The 14,490-nt window shown below is 35.4% G+C and overlaps 1 protein-coding gene across 1 annotated transcript in view; it reads left to right on the top strand.

The window, feature by feature from the left end:
- Positions 1 to 7,072, top strand: part of LOC107658793 (synaptotagmin-10-like) — a 15,097-nt gene extending 8,025 nt beyond the window's left edge. The window contains exons 4-7 of the mRNA XM_016447441.1: positions 3,357 to 3,477; positions 5,507 to 5,678; positions 6,177 to 6,306; positions 6,897 to 7,072. Of these exons, the coding sequence (XP_016302927.1) occupies positions 3,357 to 3,477; positions 5,507 to 5,678; positions 6,177 to 6,306; positions 6,897 to 6,968 (495 nt within the window). The 3' untranslated portion in view covers positions 6,969 to 7,072. The remainder of the gene's footprint in view (positions 1 to 3,356; positions 3,478 to 5,506; positions 5,679 to 6,176; positions 6,307 to 6,896) is intronic.
- The last annotated feature ends 7,418 nt before the right edge of the window (positions 7,073 to 14,490 follow it).

Here is a 14,490-nt window from a genome sequence, read left to right as displayed (position 1 = left end):
GTATTTGAAAAATAATGTGTTTTTTGAACATTAAAGCATGTCAACATATTCTGTTACACCAAATACACAAAATAATGATCTTTAAAAAAGCATCATATGACCCCTTTAAAAGGAAAATTCAGTCATCATTTACTTACTCTTTAAAATCTGTATGACTTTCTTTCTTCTGCTGAGCACGGATTGTATTTTAAAGATTGTTACAATTGTTTTTGTTTACAGTACAATTACTATACCAGTCAATGGGATCCTAAACAACCCCAGTGGACCCCATTGACTTTCATTGTATGGACTGCAACACAAAACATTTTTCAAAATATCCTCTTTTGTATTTCATATATAAAGTCATATAGGTTTGGAGTGACATGAGGTTGAATAAATAATATTATTATTTTTTATTTTTTGATGAACTATCACTTTAATAGTTAGCACTTGAATAATATCAAAAGTATTTAGCCTTATGATGAGCATACTAGTTATCTGAAGAAAAAAGGTGTAAAGGTTGGGTAAAGAAAAAGGTTTGGGTACTTAGTTCAGAATCTATGATTTCAAACATCAACTGAAACATTAAACCCTAGTTTAAGTGGTAATATACACACAGGATTGACGTTATATATTATTACATACTGTATATACTGACTTGTTAAACTGCTAGATGATCTGTTGAGGTGAAAGGCATTGTTTGTCACACTCACCTCACTTACAGTGAGTGATGATGTCCCACTGACTTCCTGCTTCAAAGACAAAGTGAATGGTGACAGCGTTTCATTTTGTTCACCATCGAGAGAAATCTGTGGTGACTCATTCCTGTTTGGGAAACACAATCTCCTCCTCCTGCTTGTTTGACGCATCAGTCTCTTTCGGGCTCATTCATTTCCTGATTGTGTTGTTTTCAGCATATTTATTCATTTTCCTGTTGTTTGCTTGACAGGGATGCACATTTCGGTGCCTGTCAAATCATTTCCGTTGTGTTTTGCTAACATTTGGATCACTCTCATGCTATTTCCTTCTCATTCTCTTCACTGACTATTGCTTTGCCTCATAGCTACAATACAAAAGTACTGATGTTTGGGGTTGGAAAGGCGGTGGAGAGGCTTCGACCTGTTGTGCTCCATTATGAGAGCATCACAACTGCCCTTTAGGGACAAAAACTGACTCTCAGAACCAGACCAGCTGCTCTTAGGCCCCCGACTGCGGAAAGAAGCTAGTAACTCTCAATTCCTAAAATAGTCAGAGCCATAGATTGCAGCCTTGATCTGTTACACTTCCGACTGCACATTGAAACCCTCTATTTTATCTTAAGCTGACGTTTGAAGGTCTAATTTTGTTCTCTGTTTTTTGGAGCACATTGCTACTGTGGCACAAGGCCATTCAGATCTGGAGGAGAGGAAGTTGGCCAGTCAAAACAGGAAGGGTATTATTGCCCCAAAAAGATTTGTGAATTGTTTTGGACGCGAACGCTGATAGGAGACGTGACTCTAGAACTAGCTTGTGGCTCTCTGTATTCAACAGTTGTGGTGTGGATAACAAGAGCAGTCAGAGGAGGGGATAGGACGTGACAGAAAGGGTTTTGACGTCATATTACAACAGAGGAGGTACCATATCCTCATCTGATATATAATCTGTGTTGATCTTGTCAATTAGAGACAACAGTGTTTGTTAACAAATGGCTTTTTTAAAAATAATAATGATTACTAGATAAGGAAATGTGCTTCATGATAATGACAATTAAAATTTACAGTACTGTTGGCAAAAAATATGACAAGAACACCACAAGATGTTAATAATGCACCGATTTATCTAGAAAAAAAATATATTTTTCTTAATAGAACATTAACAAGTATCAAGTAAATGATACTTAATTAACATAAAATGTTTGAATATTTGGTTTCATTTTGCACTTTCTTGGTAACTAAACCGTTATTTTTGTTGACTAAATGTACTCTACCATTGAAAAGTTTGAGGTCAGCATGATTTAAAAAAAAAAAAAAGGTCTATACTTTTATTTAGTAAGGACGCATTAAACTGATCAAAAGTGACAGCAAAGACATTTACATTGTTACAAAAGATTTCTATTCCAAACAAATGCTGCTGTTTTGCCATCAACTGTTTTTGATAAAAATAAGAAATGTTTCCGCACCACATCAGCATATTAGAATGATTTCGGAAGGATCATGTAACACTGAAGACTGGAGTAATGATGCTGAAAATTAAGCTTTGTCACCACAGGAATAATCTGAATTTTAAATATATATTAAAATAGAAATCAGTAAAATCTCTAATAATATTTTACAATATTACTGTTTTTATGGTATTAAATGAATGCAGACTTGGTGAGCATGAGAGACTTCTTTCAAAAACATTAAAATTACCCTAATCTTCTGCACGGTAGTTTAGATTGCCATTGTAGAGTAAAACTGAATACAAATAAATATGATGAAATATTTCAATAATAAAAAACATCAGACAAAAACTATTAATAAAAAAAGAAAATGAACACTGTATGTGATCAATGGTATTGGGAAAATTCATTGCTTTGGAAGAGTGGTACACCTGAAATTTAAACACAGTACAACAGTGGTTACATATGTATGTTTCTCCCCATTACGCAATCGGTTTTTAATCTTTACTTGGACAGATTAATCACTATCTTTAGCTGCCTTTGAAAGAATAATGGCTGTCTTATTCCAGTAGTGAGAGGCTGTAAATACCAAAATACACACTGGCCTTTTAGAATAATCTTTACCGCTTCTGCAAAACTAATAAAGGTCAGGGAAGCTAGATTTGTCTCATTCAAAACCAAGAACCAGCCACCCAAACTATACTTCCCACAGTATACGTCACCACACTTCCACACACACACAAACACAACCGTTATGAAAGTCTTAAAGTCTTCCTGGAAAAAGCTTGCTTTCTTAGAAGAGTCATATTTCTTTCAACAACTATGTAGTTGTTTCTGAGTCACTGAGTTTTTTTCTCTTAAGTTTTTCCAGACATATCCTCTCTCTAGATTTAATATAGAATAGGGATTTGTTTAAACCTGATGAGCAAACATTAGTCCAATATCTCCCAAGCTATGTTGTTGCTGGCGAGGCAAACAAAAGTCTATTTGGAGAGTCAGTCGATAAGGATTTTGTTTGCAGTCGCATAAAGTGCTCTCTAGAGAGACTCTTAAGCGAAAAATCATCTAACAATATATGCTGAAGATCCTGCAAATCATTTAATCAATCATTTTGAATGCTATTTTAGGACACTGATGTGCAGACATTACTTTAGCCATCTCTTGGCATCCAACAATCAACTTGTTTTCTATCAGCTACACAAGTTTTCTTCTCAATATCTTTCTTTCTTTCTTTCAGGAGAGTGTTGATCTGGGTGAAATTATGTATTCCCTTTGCTATCTTCCCACGGCTGGGCGCATGACCCTTACCGTCATCAAGTGTCGCAATCTGAAAGCCATGGACATAACCGGCTACTCTGGTCAGTGTTAACCCTCATGTCCTGTCCCTCACAATTTTACCATCTTTATGCTCACATTAACTCCAGCATACCCCAAAACATTTGCTTGGAAGTTTCCAGTAATCCAAAAGTTAAGATTTGAGTTAAAGGGGACATCAGATGCCCATTTTCCACAAGTTGATATTATTCTTTAGGGTCTTAGAGGGGTCATCGGATGCAGAATTCACTTTTACATGTTGTCTTGGCAGTGTGTGTACACAATCACCCTATAATGATAAAAATACACCAAGTGTTTTTTTTAAATCCCCTATAAATGATAACCCTTTTCTCAAATCAAGCCATTCTCAGAATGTTGGATGTGTGAAGTCACACATACCCAGGCCCCTTCCACGATTGTTGATTGACACTGGCGTTTTACCTTAGACCTGCCCTGAGTGAGCTGTCATCAGTCCGCCATTGTTTCGATGTCGGAGCAGGTGTAGACAAGAATGACTCCTAAGCGATTGAGGTGATCTGTTGAAGGATGTAATAATGAACATAGCAGTCGTCATTTACTCCTGACATCTGAGCCGCTGAAGACGCAGTTATATCCTTTTCATTAAGACCCTAAAGAATCATATCAACTTGTGGAAAATGGGCATCCAATGACCCCTTTAACGAAAAGTCTGTAATCAGTCTATAAACAACACCCATTTTATCTGATCGAAAACAGCTCTGTTCACAGCGACCCGTTTTTGTGCATGTCCCTTTAAATGCTAATGAGCTCTGCTCATCCCACCCCTCTCTTCCATGGGGTGACAAGCAGTTCTCTAAGATTGTAAACTTTAGCGCATTCGTTGCAGAGCTTGCTAACTAGCACATTATTAGGAAAGGCAATTCTTCTGTAGGTGAAGCTGGATCACGAATGATTTGCACGAACATAGACAAATTTAGGTAGATCGGGGGCGCATTCACTTAAAAAAAAAAGTAATCCACTGCATCTTCAGCGGCTCAGATGTTGGGAGTAAATGACGACTGCTATGTTCATTATTACATCCAAACAACAACAAAACACCTCAATCGCTTAGGAGACAATCTTGTCTACCCCTGCTCCAGTGTCGAAACAATGGCGGAGTGATTACAGCTCACTCAGGGCGGGTCAATGCTAAAACGGCCATGCCAGTTAACAATCCTGGTGGGAGGGGCCTTGGCCTGCATGTGTGAAGTATATCTGGCTAGAATCTGAGAATGGCTTGATCTGAGAAAGTGCTAGTGATTTTTGGGGATTTAAAAGAAAGCACTTGGGTGGATTTTTGTCATTATAGGGTGGTTGTGTACACACACTGCCAGCACACATCTTTGTTCAGACACCATGTAAAAGTGAATTTTACATCTGATCTCCCCTTTAAATTCTGCATGCTACTGTCCCTCCAGGAACAGGATTAGACACCCCTGAGACATTCAAATGACAGTGAAAATAATAGTAGGAACTTTTGAACCAATTTTCTCCTTTTTTATTATTTTTTATTATTTTCCTATTTTTTTATGTAGACAGAAACTGTTGAAACCTTAAGCGCCATTTGTATTTGTATTTAGACATGCACTAAAAATGTCATTGGTATCCAATAAATTATATAAGGTTTGTAAATACAAAAATGTATTGTAGAAAAATACAATAAAATAAATCCAATTAGACTATTGGCAGAAGCTTCCTTCCACAGTCAATCAGAAGAAATGTGAAAATTAATTGCATTTTGTTTATGCCTGGGTCTCTGCAAACCCAAAATGATATACAATTTTTAATTTGATGCATGTTATTAAGTTAAAAATTAGTTTATGTATGAGTTCTCATGAGAGCGGGAAAAGTCATCAACCAGACACATCAATGCTAAGCATGTTTTGTGAGATATTGAAATGCCTGTGGGCTCTTGTCATATCGCAAGCAGAACATGTTAAGACAGCTAAAAAGGAAAAAATGTATAATGCTATGTTCTTCTATGTGGAAAAACCTTTATATTCATGTTTCAGATCCGAAAAGCTCCAAACACATTCACTTTGCTTCTTTCCACAGATCCATATGTTAAAGTCTCCCTCATATGTGATGGTCGGAGACTGAAGAAGCGGAAGACGACAACCAAAAAGAACACACTCAACCCTGTCTATAACGAGGCCATAATTTTCGACATCCCACCTGAGAATGTGGAGCAGGTCAGCCTGTCCATCATGGTGATGGATTACGACAGGTCAGTCCCTGCTCCTTAAGGTCATTTTAAAACAATAACCATACAAATTTATAGCATGCTGAAGATAAATTATTCTGACATGATGATAATTATGATGATGGTTATGATATTAAGTCAGATAGCATGCTAGCAAACCACTCATGCTTGGCGACTGTAACAAACATCTTAATGGAGATCTTTCAGTCTGGCCTTATAAAACTCTGCTGTGCACGTCTATTAAATCAGAAAGCTATGCTGTAATTAAGGGCAGATTATGCTATCAAAACATCGCTCAACCATCAAGGAGTAAAATATATATGTGGGTGGATGTGGGACCATTTATGCAAAAGTCCTGTTGATCAAGTATGATCGCTATTATTTCCACTGGTTTCCTTAGTCTTTTTATCTGGATCAAAAATGCACATACTTTCTGTTATAAAATGTGTTGGAAAGATAGTAAACCACTGGCCACTGCAAATGGTTTCTAAAACAAAGTCTTATGTTTTGTTTCTCTTTCAGAGTTGGACACAATGAAGTGATAGGAGTATGCAGGGCAGGGCCGGATGCAGAGGGTCTTGGGAGGAACCACTGGAACGAGATGCTGGCTTATCCACGCAAGCCCATCACCCACTGGCATGCACTTTGTGAGGTGAGAAACTAGAAAGTGGAGCAGAAAACTGAACCCAGCTTGCACTTGCCCAATAGGAAAGATGTTGCATTATGTAGTTTTTATGCCATGCAAAATTTAAAAATTTAGATTTGCGGGATTTATTGATTAATGTTGTTCTGCAGATTTATCATTACCCAATTTTGTCAAAATTGTGAGTATTTTTTTCAATATCAAATTAATTGCGAAAAACTATTTATATATTTTCACTGGGCCCAATGCAATCTTTTTAATATCTTTTTACACCTTATTATTATGTTTTTACACATGTATGTTGCTAAAAATTACATCTAAAAATTCTGGAACATCTACAAATATCTTATGTTGGGACCAGTACAAATGTTGACAGGGTGGTAAAAATGTGAACTAGTGAAGAAAAATATCCATAGTATTGAGCCCTGGAAGGTAAGATGGAGGAGTCAAAACGATGACAACTTAATGCAACTGTGTTATGTAGATTGAGCCTTGATATAGTGCTTTGGGCTAATTCTGATCCATTTGCCAAGTGTATTTAAGTCTAATATGTCCTAAACTACTCTGTTGCGATATTTTGGTATCATCTGTCCCTGCAGTGGCCTGGAAGAGCATCCAGTTTTGAGAGTCAAGGATCATGTCCATCTCCAAAACCTCCACAGACCCCATAACACCCTGGAGTCCACACAAATCTAACTGCAAAACACATTTGGTTTGTATATTTAATAGGGTATATTTTTCTCTAGTTGTAGCTTGTTGCATTTTTATTTGGAAAAGAATTAAACATTACTGGTATGCCTGCTACAGACACAGTCAAGTTTCCAAATCTGTCAGTTTCTTTGACATTTTGCTGGTGCTGAGTTTATGAGCTCCTAAAACAATAGTTTTCAGGTCACTTTGAAGCTGACAGTGAAATAATGTGAAGCCTCTTGCTGTTTGACAGTATAATGATGACATATCATTTTACAGACACATGAAATGAGAGTGCTTATCATTTCATATTCTTGAACATTTCAAATACATATTCCCCTGTCTGGTGAAAACATTTGACAAATTTGATGCAGGGTTAGGGGAGTGAAAAAAGAGGTGTCTGAATATGAAATCAAGACCTGTTTGGAATGCAAAACATTCATGCAATCGTGTGATTAAATGGAGAACAATGGAGATGTCAACATTGTTACAATTATTTATAAAGCCTCTGTCTTTCTTTATATTAAGAAGACTTTACAATTGATATAAAACAACACTTCTTTATATCAAATAAAACACTGGGATGTCAAAAGTATACACCTTTCTGTTTTATCCATTTAAGACAGGATGGATATTCCATCTGTCATCATGACTCTGAGAGGCATTATGAAGGAGAAAGCATATTCAAAACATCTACTAACTGATTCATTTGCTCATTAATTGATGTTTCTAAAGACTCTTTATTTGAATAAAACTGTTGTAGCATACTGATTTAAAGGTATTAAAATTTTATTTGATTACATTAACATTTAATGATGTGCTCATCATACTTGAACGTCTTAAAGTTGGTAAATAAATGGAAAATATTACAATAATTCAGCTTTAAAATAACATATAGGATAAGAGGATAAGAAGCTTCATGAAGGTATTGATATATTACAAAAAGCACAAAAATATAGCAAGCAGTAGGTCACTAAAAGTTGACTTAAGAGCTGTCATAACATACCAAAATATAATTATAATTAGGCTTTTTTTTCTTTTTTTCTTAGGTAGCATGTGCTGAAAATTATAGTCAAAAGGAACTAATACAGTAGCCAAATGATGTAGCGTGTTTTATTGTAGTTGTTTTTGAAGAAAAAAAAACCAATAAAATTGTTGATCATTACCAATATTATCAACATGCAGAATAATATTTAAATATATGAAACACTTGCCTAATATTAAATTCTCAAATCTAAAAACAATCATCCCACTCCTGTTCTCCGTCCTATAGTTATTGATGTATTATTAAATGTCACTGCTTGCAGACAAAAATGATTTCCTTTACAATTTCTAAAACTCTTACAAGCGAAAAACGTCAGTGTTTGAAAAACTAGACAAGTAAATTAACTTTTAATGGTGTCTGGCACCCTCAGAGCGATCCCGCTGTTGGAAAGTTGAGTGTAATTCTGTTAAGGTGCTATAAATGATTCCATCAGGTGAATATTAGCAAAATATACCATATGCAGATCCATCTTCAGATGACAGTCAAAGGGAAATCAATGTTGACATGTCATTCATGATTAAAAAAAATGGATGAGCTTTCTTTAGGGGGGGTCAAGGATGAATTGGTTCAGGGTAAAATCATTATTTTCAAAGAATCAATAAAATCTAAAGCAATTAAAGTGATTGAAACATCTTTTTCTGCAAAAAGAGAGGTGAAGCACTGCCAACCAATTCATGGAAAAAGTGCTCAGTGGTCATTTAAAATGGATGGACAATAAAGAAGCCTTGATTTACTTTTCATTTGAGTGAATTTTGTCTGTTGATTAGTATCCGTGTGGTTGAGTTTTGTTATGTCAGAGAATTAGTATTCATTGTGTGAAATCATCCAGCATCTATTCAGTCGGTATGCAAATAATATGGTGCATCATGGTAATTGCACACCTAGGGCCTCATTTATAAAATGTTGCGCAGAAACCATCCTAAATTTGACTTACAATCATCTCTCAAATATGCATACGTGTGATTCATAGAATGAATGTACGCACAGAAAATGCACATACGCCTCTCTTTCAGATGTGATCTTGAACTTGCGCGCTAATTAATGTCATTAACATATAAAAGATCACCAGTCATCATCCAAATCCTTTAATTTAGAACAGCGAGCTGGAAGAACAGCTTACATTTACAAAAACCTGCAGTACTCAGAAAAAGTGGGTACATCTGCTCAGACCCTGACGTGACGCTAAGCACTTTTCCACATCAAAGGAAGTTTTTACAAATATGAGCGTTGGTGTGGATTTAAGCATATACGCACACTCTAAAATCTAATCTGTGCATACGCACACTTTATAAATGAGGCCCCTAATGTTTTAAAGCTGGACCCTCATGATTGGGTTTTCTGAGTGTATTCTGGTGTGTCCATTAAGTAATAATGCAATCATGGCAATTACACAAACGGCTGTGTACTGTTAACTGTAATTTGCACAAGACAGTGTTTCTGCCCCAGAGCTCGGTCGGCGTGATAGTACAAAGATAAAGTATTGTAGCATGTTGATACCAGTACATTAGATATTGTTTCGAAATGTCGACACCTATTATTTCTGAGAGGTATTATTTTTTATTTCATTTAACTTGCCGGCGTGTGTATATACTTGAGGATTTCTTCGAATTGTTATGTTGTTAAAGTGCATTTCTATGGATCGTTTGGTGATTGGTTTGAACTATGGGCTTGTGATCTTGAATAACTTTATACACAGTTTGCATATATTGTGTAATGGCCTCTAAAAATTGTATAACTGTTTTGATTAGCGCTCAACTTCCTGAGATAACTTCTTGTTCTTGCTATTGATGAACTGCTTCTCAGTGATTCTTTGTCATACTTGCACACGACAACTAAATGATCGCTATACATGTTGTTATGATGTGTACAGTTTGTGATAACTTTTGTAAGAAAAAAAAACAAATGCACTAAATATTTGAAATATGATTTTACTGGATGTTTCAAATGTATTTTAACTAAATAAATTCTGAATTGTCAAAGTGTATTTTACAATTACTCATAGTTATTCGTAGCTTAGAGTGTCAACTTAAAAAATCATCAGATTTCACATAAAATAATCATTTGTACACATAGATACTATTATAGTTTTTATGAGTATTTTGAATCAGTTTTTATTTTTATATTTTTTGTTTTCATTTTAACAGTTTTAGCAGTTTTGTAGTTTTTGTCATTTTTAGTAGTTTTTAAATGTGGCTGCAATATAACACAGAGTGAAAAATTTAAGGGGGTCTGAATACTTTCCGTACCCACTGTATATGTATATATGTAAGTTTTCATTTAAGTTTCAGTTAACTATAAAACCCTGTTTGCAATTATCATTTTTAGACTTCAATTTCATGCATATGAAATATTATTATATAAATATTATTATTACAGAATATCCTATTATATCCCTTATTATAGAATACATTTCAACTCAAAATGTACACAGACACATTCCACATTTGAAACATTTCACATTTGCCAATTTCAGAAAAGGCAACTATGGGTAAAGTAGAAAACGGTATGTTAAGAATGATACCGTATCTTCCGAGAGATGATGGACGTCTTTCAGAGAGCAGCAACTGAGTGAGAAAGCTCTGTATGCTGCACTGTTCCAATTTTTCAGACAATTTACTTAATGGCGTCACACTGTTCAGATGTGATTAGGCTTTCTCTGATATTTAATAATTAATGACACAGACAGAGAGGGAAAGAGAGCAAGAGCACCAGAAAGAAAGACCTCAAGCCTATTAAGGAAATGAAAGGCAAGAAATTTCAGCGGTTTGTCAAAGTGCCTCATATTTGAGGCACTTCTTATTTTGCTGAAATCACTATGAAATTAGATATTACAAAAAATCTCAAAATGTAATCGCTAAAAAGAAGCAGCTGTGAACAATTCATGTTCAGATACATGTGTTTGACCCACATCAAGGCTGCGTTTAACAAGAGAACAGAGCCAAACGGCTAAAAGAGAAAATAGAGGCACCAGTGAGATGATGCACGTATTGAAGAATAAAAACCATGCTTAACACAAAAGGAGATGCTGTTGAATGAGGCACTGCTTTCTATCTTACCTCTGAGCCTCGGACTGCTAAAAGGTACCTCATCAAAAGCCTGGCACACCTAAGAAAACCTTGATCGTGCTGACAGGCAACTGCTATTTCCTTCATCTCTGCGGATATCAAAGAGTCGTCTGCCTCAAAGGTTTGCAATCTCCTCAGTCTGCTGGGGAAAGAGATGGTACTAATGTTGAGCTTACATCTTGTTATCATGAGCTATGAACTGCCAAGGGCCTACATTCCAGAGGCAAGTTCGTTTAACACATTTAAGCTGTTTTTCGGCCCGATAAGTGGAACAGGACTGAGTCAGCCAGTCATTATTGCAAAATAAACCCTGATACAGTGAGCAAGAGAGGATTTGTATAACCCCAAATGGGTTTGTTATGCGAAAATGTACACTTAAATGTTTTCAAACAATTTTCACTCAGAAATGTTACAAATAATTACAAAGAACTGTCGAGAAATACTTTGAATAAAACATGAATTTTTTAAGTAGGAAGGCTTAAATAATATTTTCTCGAAAAACATACTCCAATAATCTCTATTTTATTTACAACTTTTTAATTATTAGTTTATTATACAAGAAAAAATAGCATGACATGTCAGTCAAATATGTAGTTTAGCATTATTATACAAAAATATTTAAATACAGAATGCCATGATTTACCAATCAGAGTCAAGTATTCCAGAGAACATTTGATACTTTAAGAAAAGTGTAAAAGTGGAACAATTTTCAAGAAAAATAAATCTGAAGTAATTTTCCATATTGATTTTTCACATGTGTTTTACCCGTGATTGGTTTAAGATTTAAAAGAAATATCCGTAAACATAACAAATAATGTTCTGGCAGAATATTACCTTTTTAATTTTTCTATGGATTATTACAATGTAATGAAAAACAAGCAAGTCTCCATCATCAATTATTCTAAGAGCAATCAGGAATAAAGCATGAGAGAAAGAGTCTGTCCTTTCAATGCCCCCCTGGCTTCCATTATACAGGAATGATTGGACATCTGAGTGGCCAAAGCCTGCATGCTGTTTGCATGTTATGAAATCTACAGTGCATTTAGTCTCCTTAGATAGAGGCTGCGGGGCCAGCGTGTGTGAATGTGTTCACCTTGTCAGTTTAATTGTTGAACTGTCACTCACAACAAGGCAACAAGGGTCCATGTATATCCCCTCGGGCTGACATGTGACATGTTCTCCATTCTAGCCATTTCTGGAGACTAACGTAAGATGTAACGAAAGCCTGATGATTGTGAACAACTTGTGCTTTCCTGATGTCTGAGAAACTGGCATAGAGTGAACGTGATAAAATGAAAAATGGTCATAATTTAAAAGAAGATATCTTAAAGAATGTTTTTACTGTTTTGTCCATATGATGAAAATGGACTAGTGTTATTTTAGTATTATTCAGAATTATTTTATTATTATTTTAGTAGGATTCAATAGCATCTACTATCACATTAGGCAGTTGTAGTCAACTACACTGGTTTGGTTTAGGTATAATGAGGACTTCTCACCAATGTCCTCAAAACTGAAGTCAAAATGACGAAAACTTTATGATATGCATGTCTGAACAATTTGTCAGGCATTTTTAGAGCAAGAAATAACAGCCTCAGTCCTAATTGATATGATTAGTTGAGCTGACCTGAAGCCGCACAAACCTCCATTGCAACTTTCTGTTGATCTCAAATGGTTTGGGTTTCTAATTCTTGCCATGTATACTCCAATTTGCATTTATCCTTTTTACTTGCACATTTAAATTTGTAGCCTCTTTCTATAAGCATTTACAGCTAATTTTTGAGTGAAGTAATCCTCGCACATGGATTTTAGCTCTGCTGAAAACCAATCCTGTCTTGTATCTGTCACTCTGCCCGTCTTTGATTTTGCATTAGCACTATCCTGATCAGTGTGAGCCAGAGGTTATTCTGTGATATATGAGTGTTGTCATGTTGAGGGGATGTAGAGGAGAGGGAGCTCATCTCTCCATTATGAGGATCGTCACAGTCACCCTGCAATGCTTCACAGACATTGTGGTTCATGGCTCGATCAAGGAGCTGCCAAGCGCATATGATTTTAATGTTGAAAACCAATGAAAAATGATGGATTGAATAATAAGCGGGAGGATAGGTAGCAATGCTTTACTCATAACAGCTCTGGTGAACATGTGAACACAATGCTTCCAATATGCATCTGACTCATAAACACTGCACGTCTCCTTCTGTAATCATCAGCTAGGAGCTGTCATGTCATTTGAAGGTTTAATTATTAGAGGGCATCACACTTCTGCTGCTTATATTTCACACATTCTGGATGAGTACTCACAGTCAACGTGCCCTATCTGACTGCTTTCCTGCACTGACATTATGTGAAAAGGAAATGCATTGAATTCTTACTTCAGTTACTATCTATAAACTTGTTTAATTTATGTTAAACTTGTTAAACATAAATATGTGCGAAAATATGCTCACATAAGCATGAAATGGCTAAATAGCATGAAATGGCTTTTTGCATTATGGCAAAAAGCATGCACAAAAAGCACAACATAAAAAATAAAATAATTAAAACAAAAAATAAAGAGAAAATAAAAATAAAAATATATATTTTTTAGAAAATTTAAAAAAATCAAGAGAAATTAGTGTTTAAATATCTACATAATGACAACAGTATATATGATTTTCACATTACATCATTTCTAATATAATTTTAAAGAAAAACACATTATTGCTAATTAGTAAAGCTAATAACTTAGTATAATTTTTCACTATGCATGTATATACAGTACACACACACACACACACACACACACACACACACACACACACATTCTTCTAAAAATGTATTAAAGATAAAGCACTTTTTTAAATTAAGAAAGCAACTAGCTTAGTGTCATTTTTCAAAATACGTTTTACCATATACGTTTGACTGCTTAGAGAATCTCTATCACTATTCTTAATGAGCATTATGCAGTTTGTTGTAAACAACTTAATCCATTACTGTCTTTATTTCTTGAAAGGCTGGTGAGAGCACTTTCACATACAAAGCACAGCGCCGATTTTCCAAGCTACTGACAGAGGTGCCGGCGGTGGATGTGTATTGATATGAGGAACCAGAAATAGACATTTTGCCCCTTGGATCAGAGCACAGAAATCATCTTTCATTAGAGCTCTCTTGCCTGATATCCTTTGACACACACACACACACACACACACACACACCAAACAATAAGGAAAAACCAAAGGGAACAAAGAACAGAATGACTGGCAAACAGACAACCATAACATTCAACAACTCACAAGGAACTAAAGAAAAACTAGGGCTATATATACACACAGGGGGCTATCAAGCTTAACAAGATAAGACACATATGGGGAGACTAATCAAGGGGAACCAATGAACAAACGGACTACAAAC

The sequence above is a fragment of the Sinocyclocheilus anshuiensis genome, unplaced genomic scaffold (genome assembly GCF_001515605.1).
Source record: "Sinocyclocheilus anshuiensis isolate Anshui unplaced genomic scaffold, SAMN03320099.WGS_v1.1 scaffold283, whole genome shotgun sequence".
Taxonomy (NCBI): Eukaryota; Metazoa; Chordata; class Actinopteri; order Cypriniformes; family Cyprinidae; genus Sinocyclocheilus; species Sinocyclocheilus anshuiensis.
This window is presented reverse-complemented; position numbering and strand designations above follow the sequence as displayed.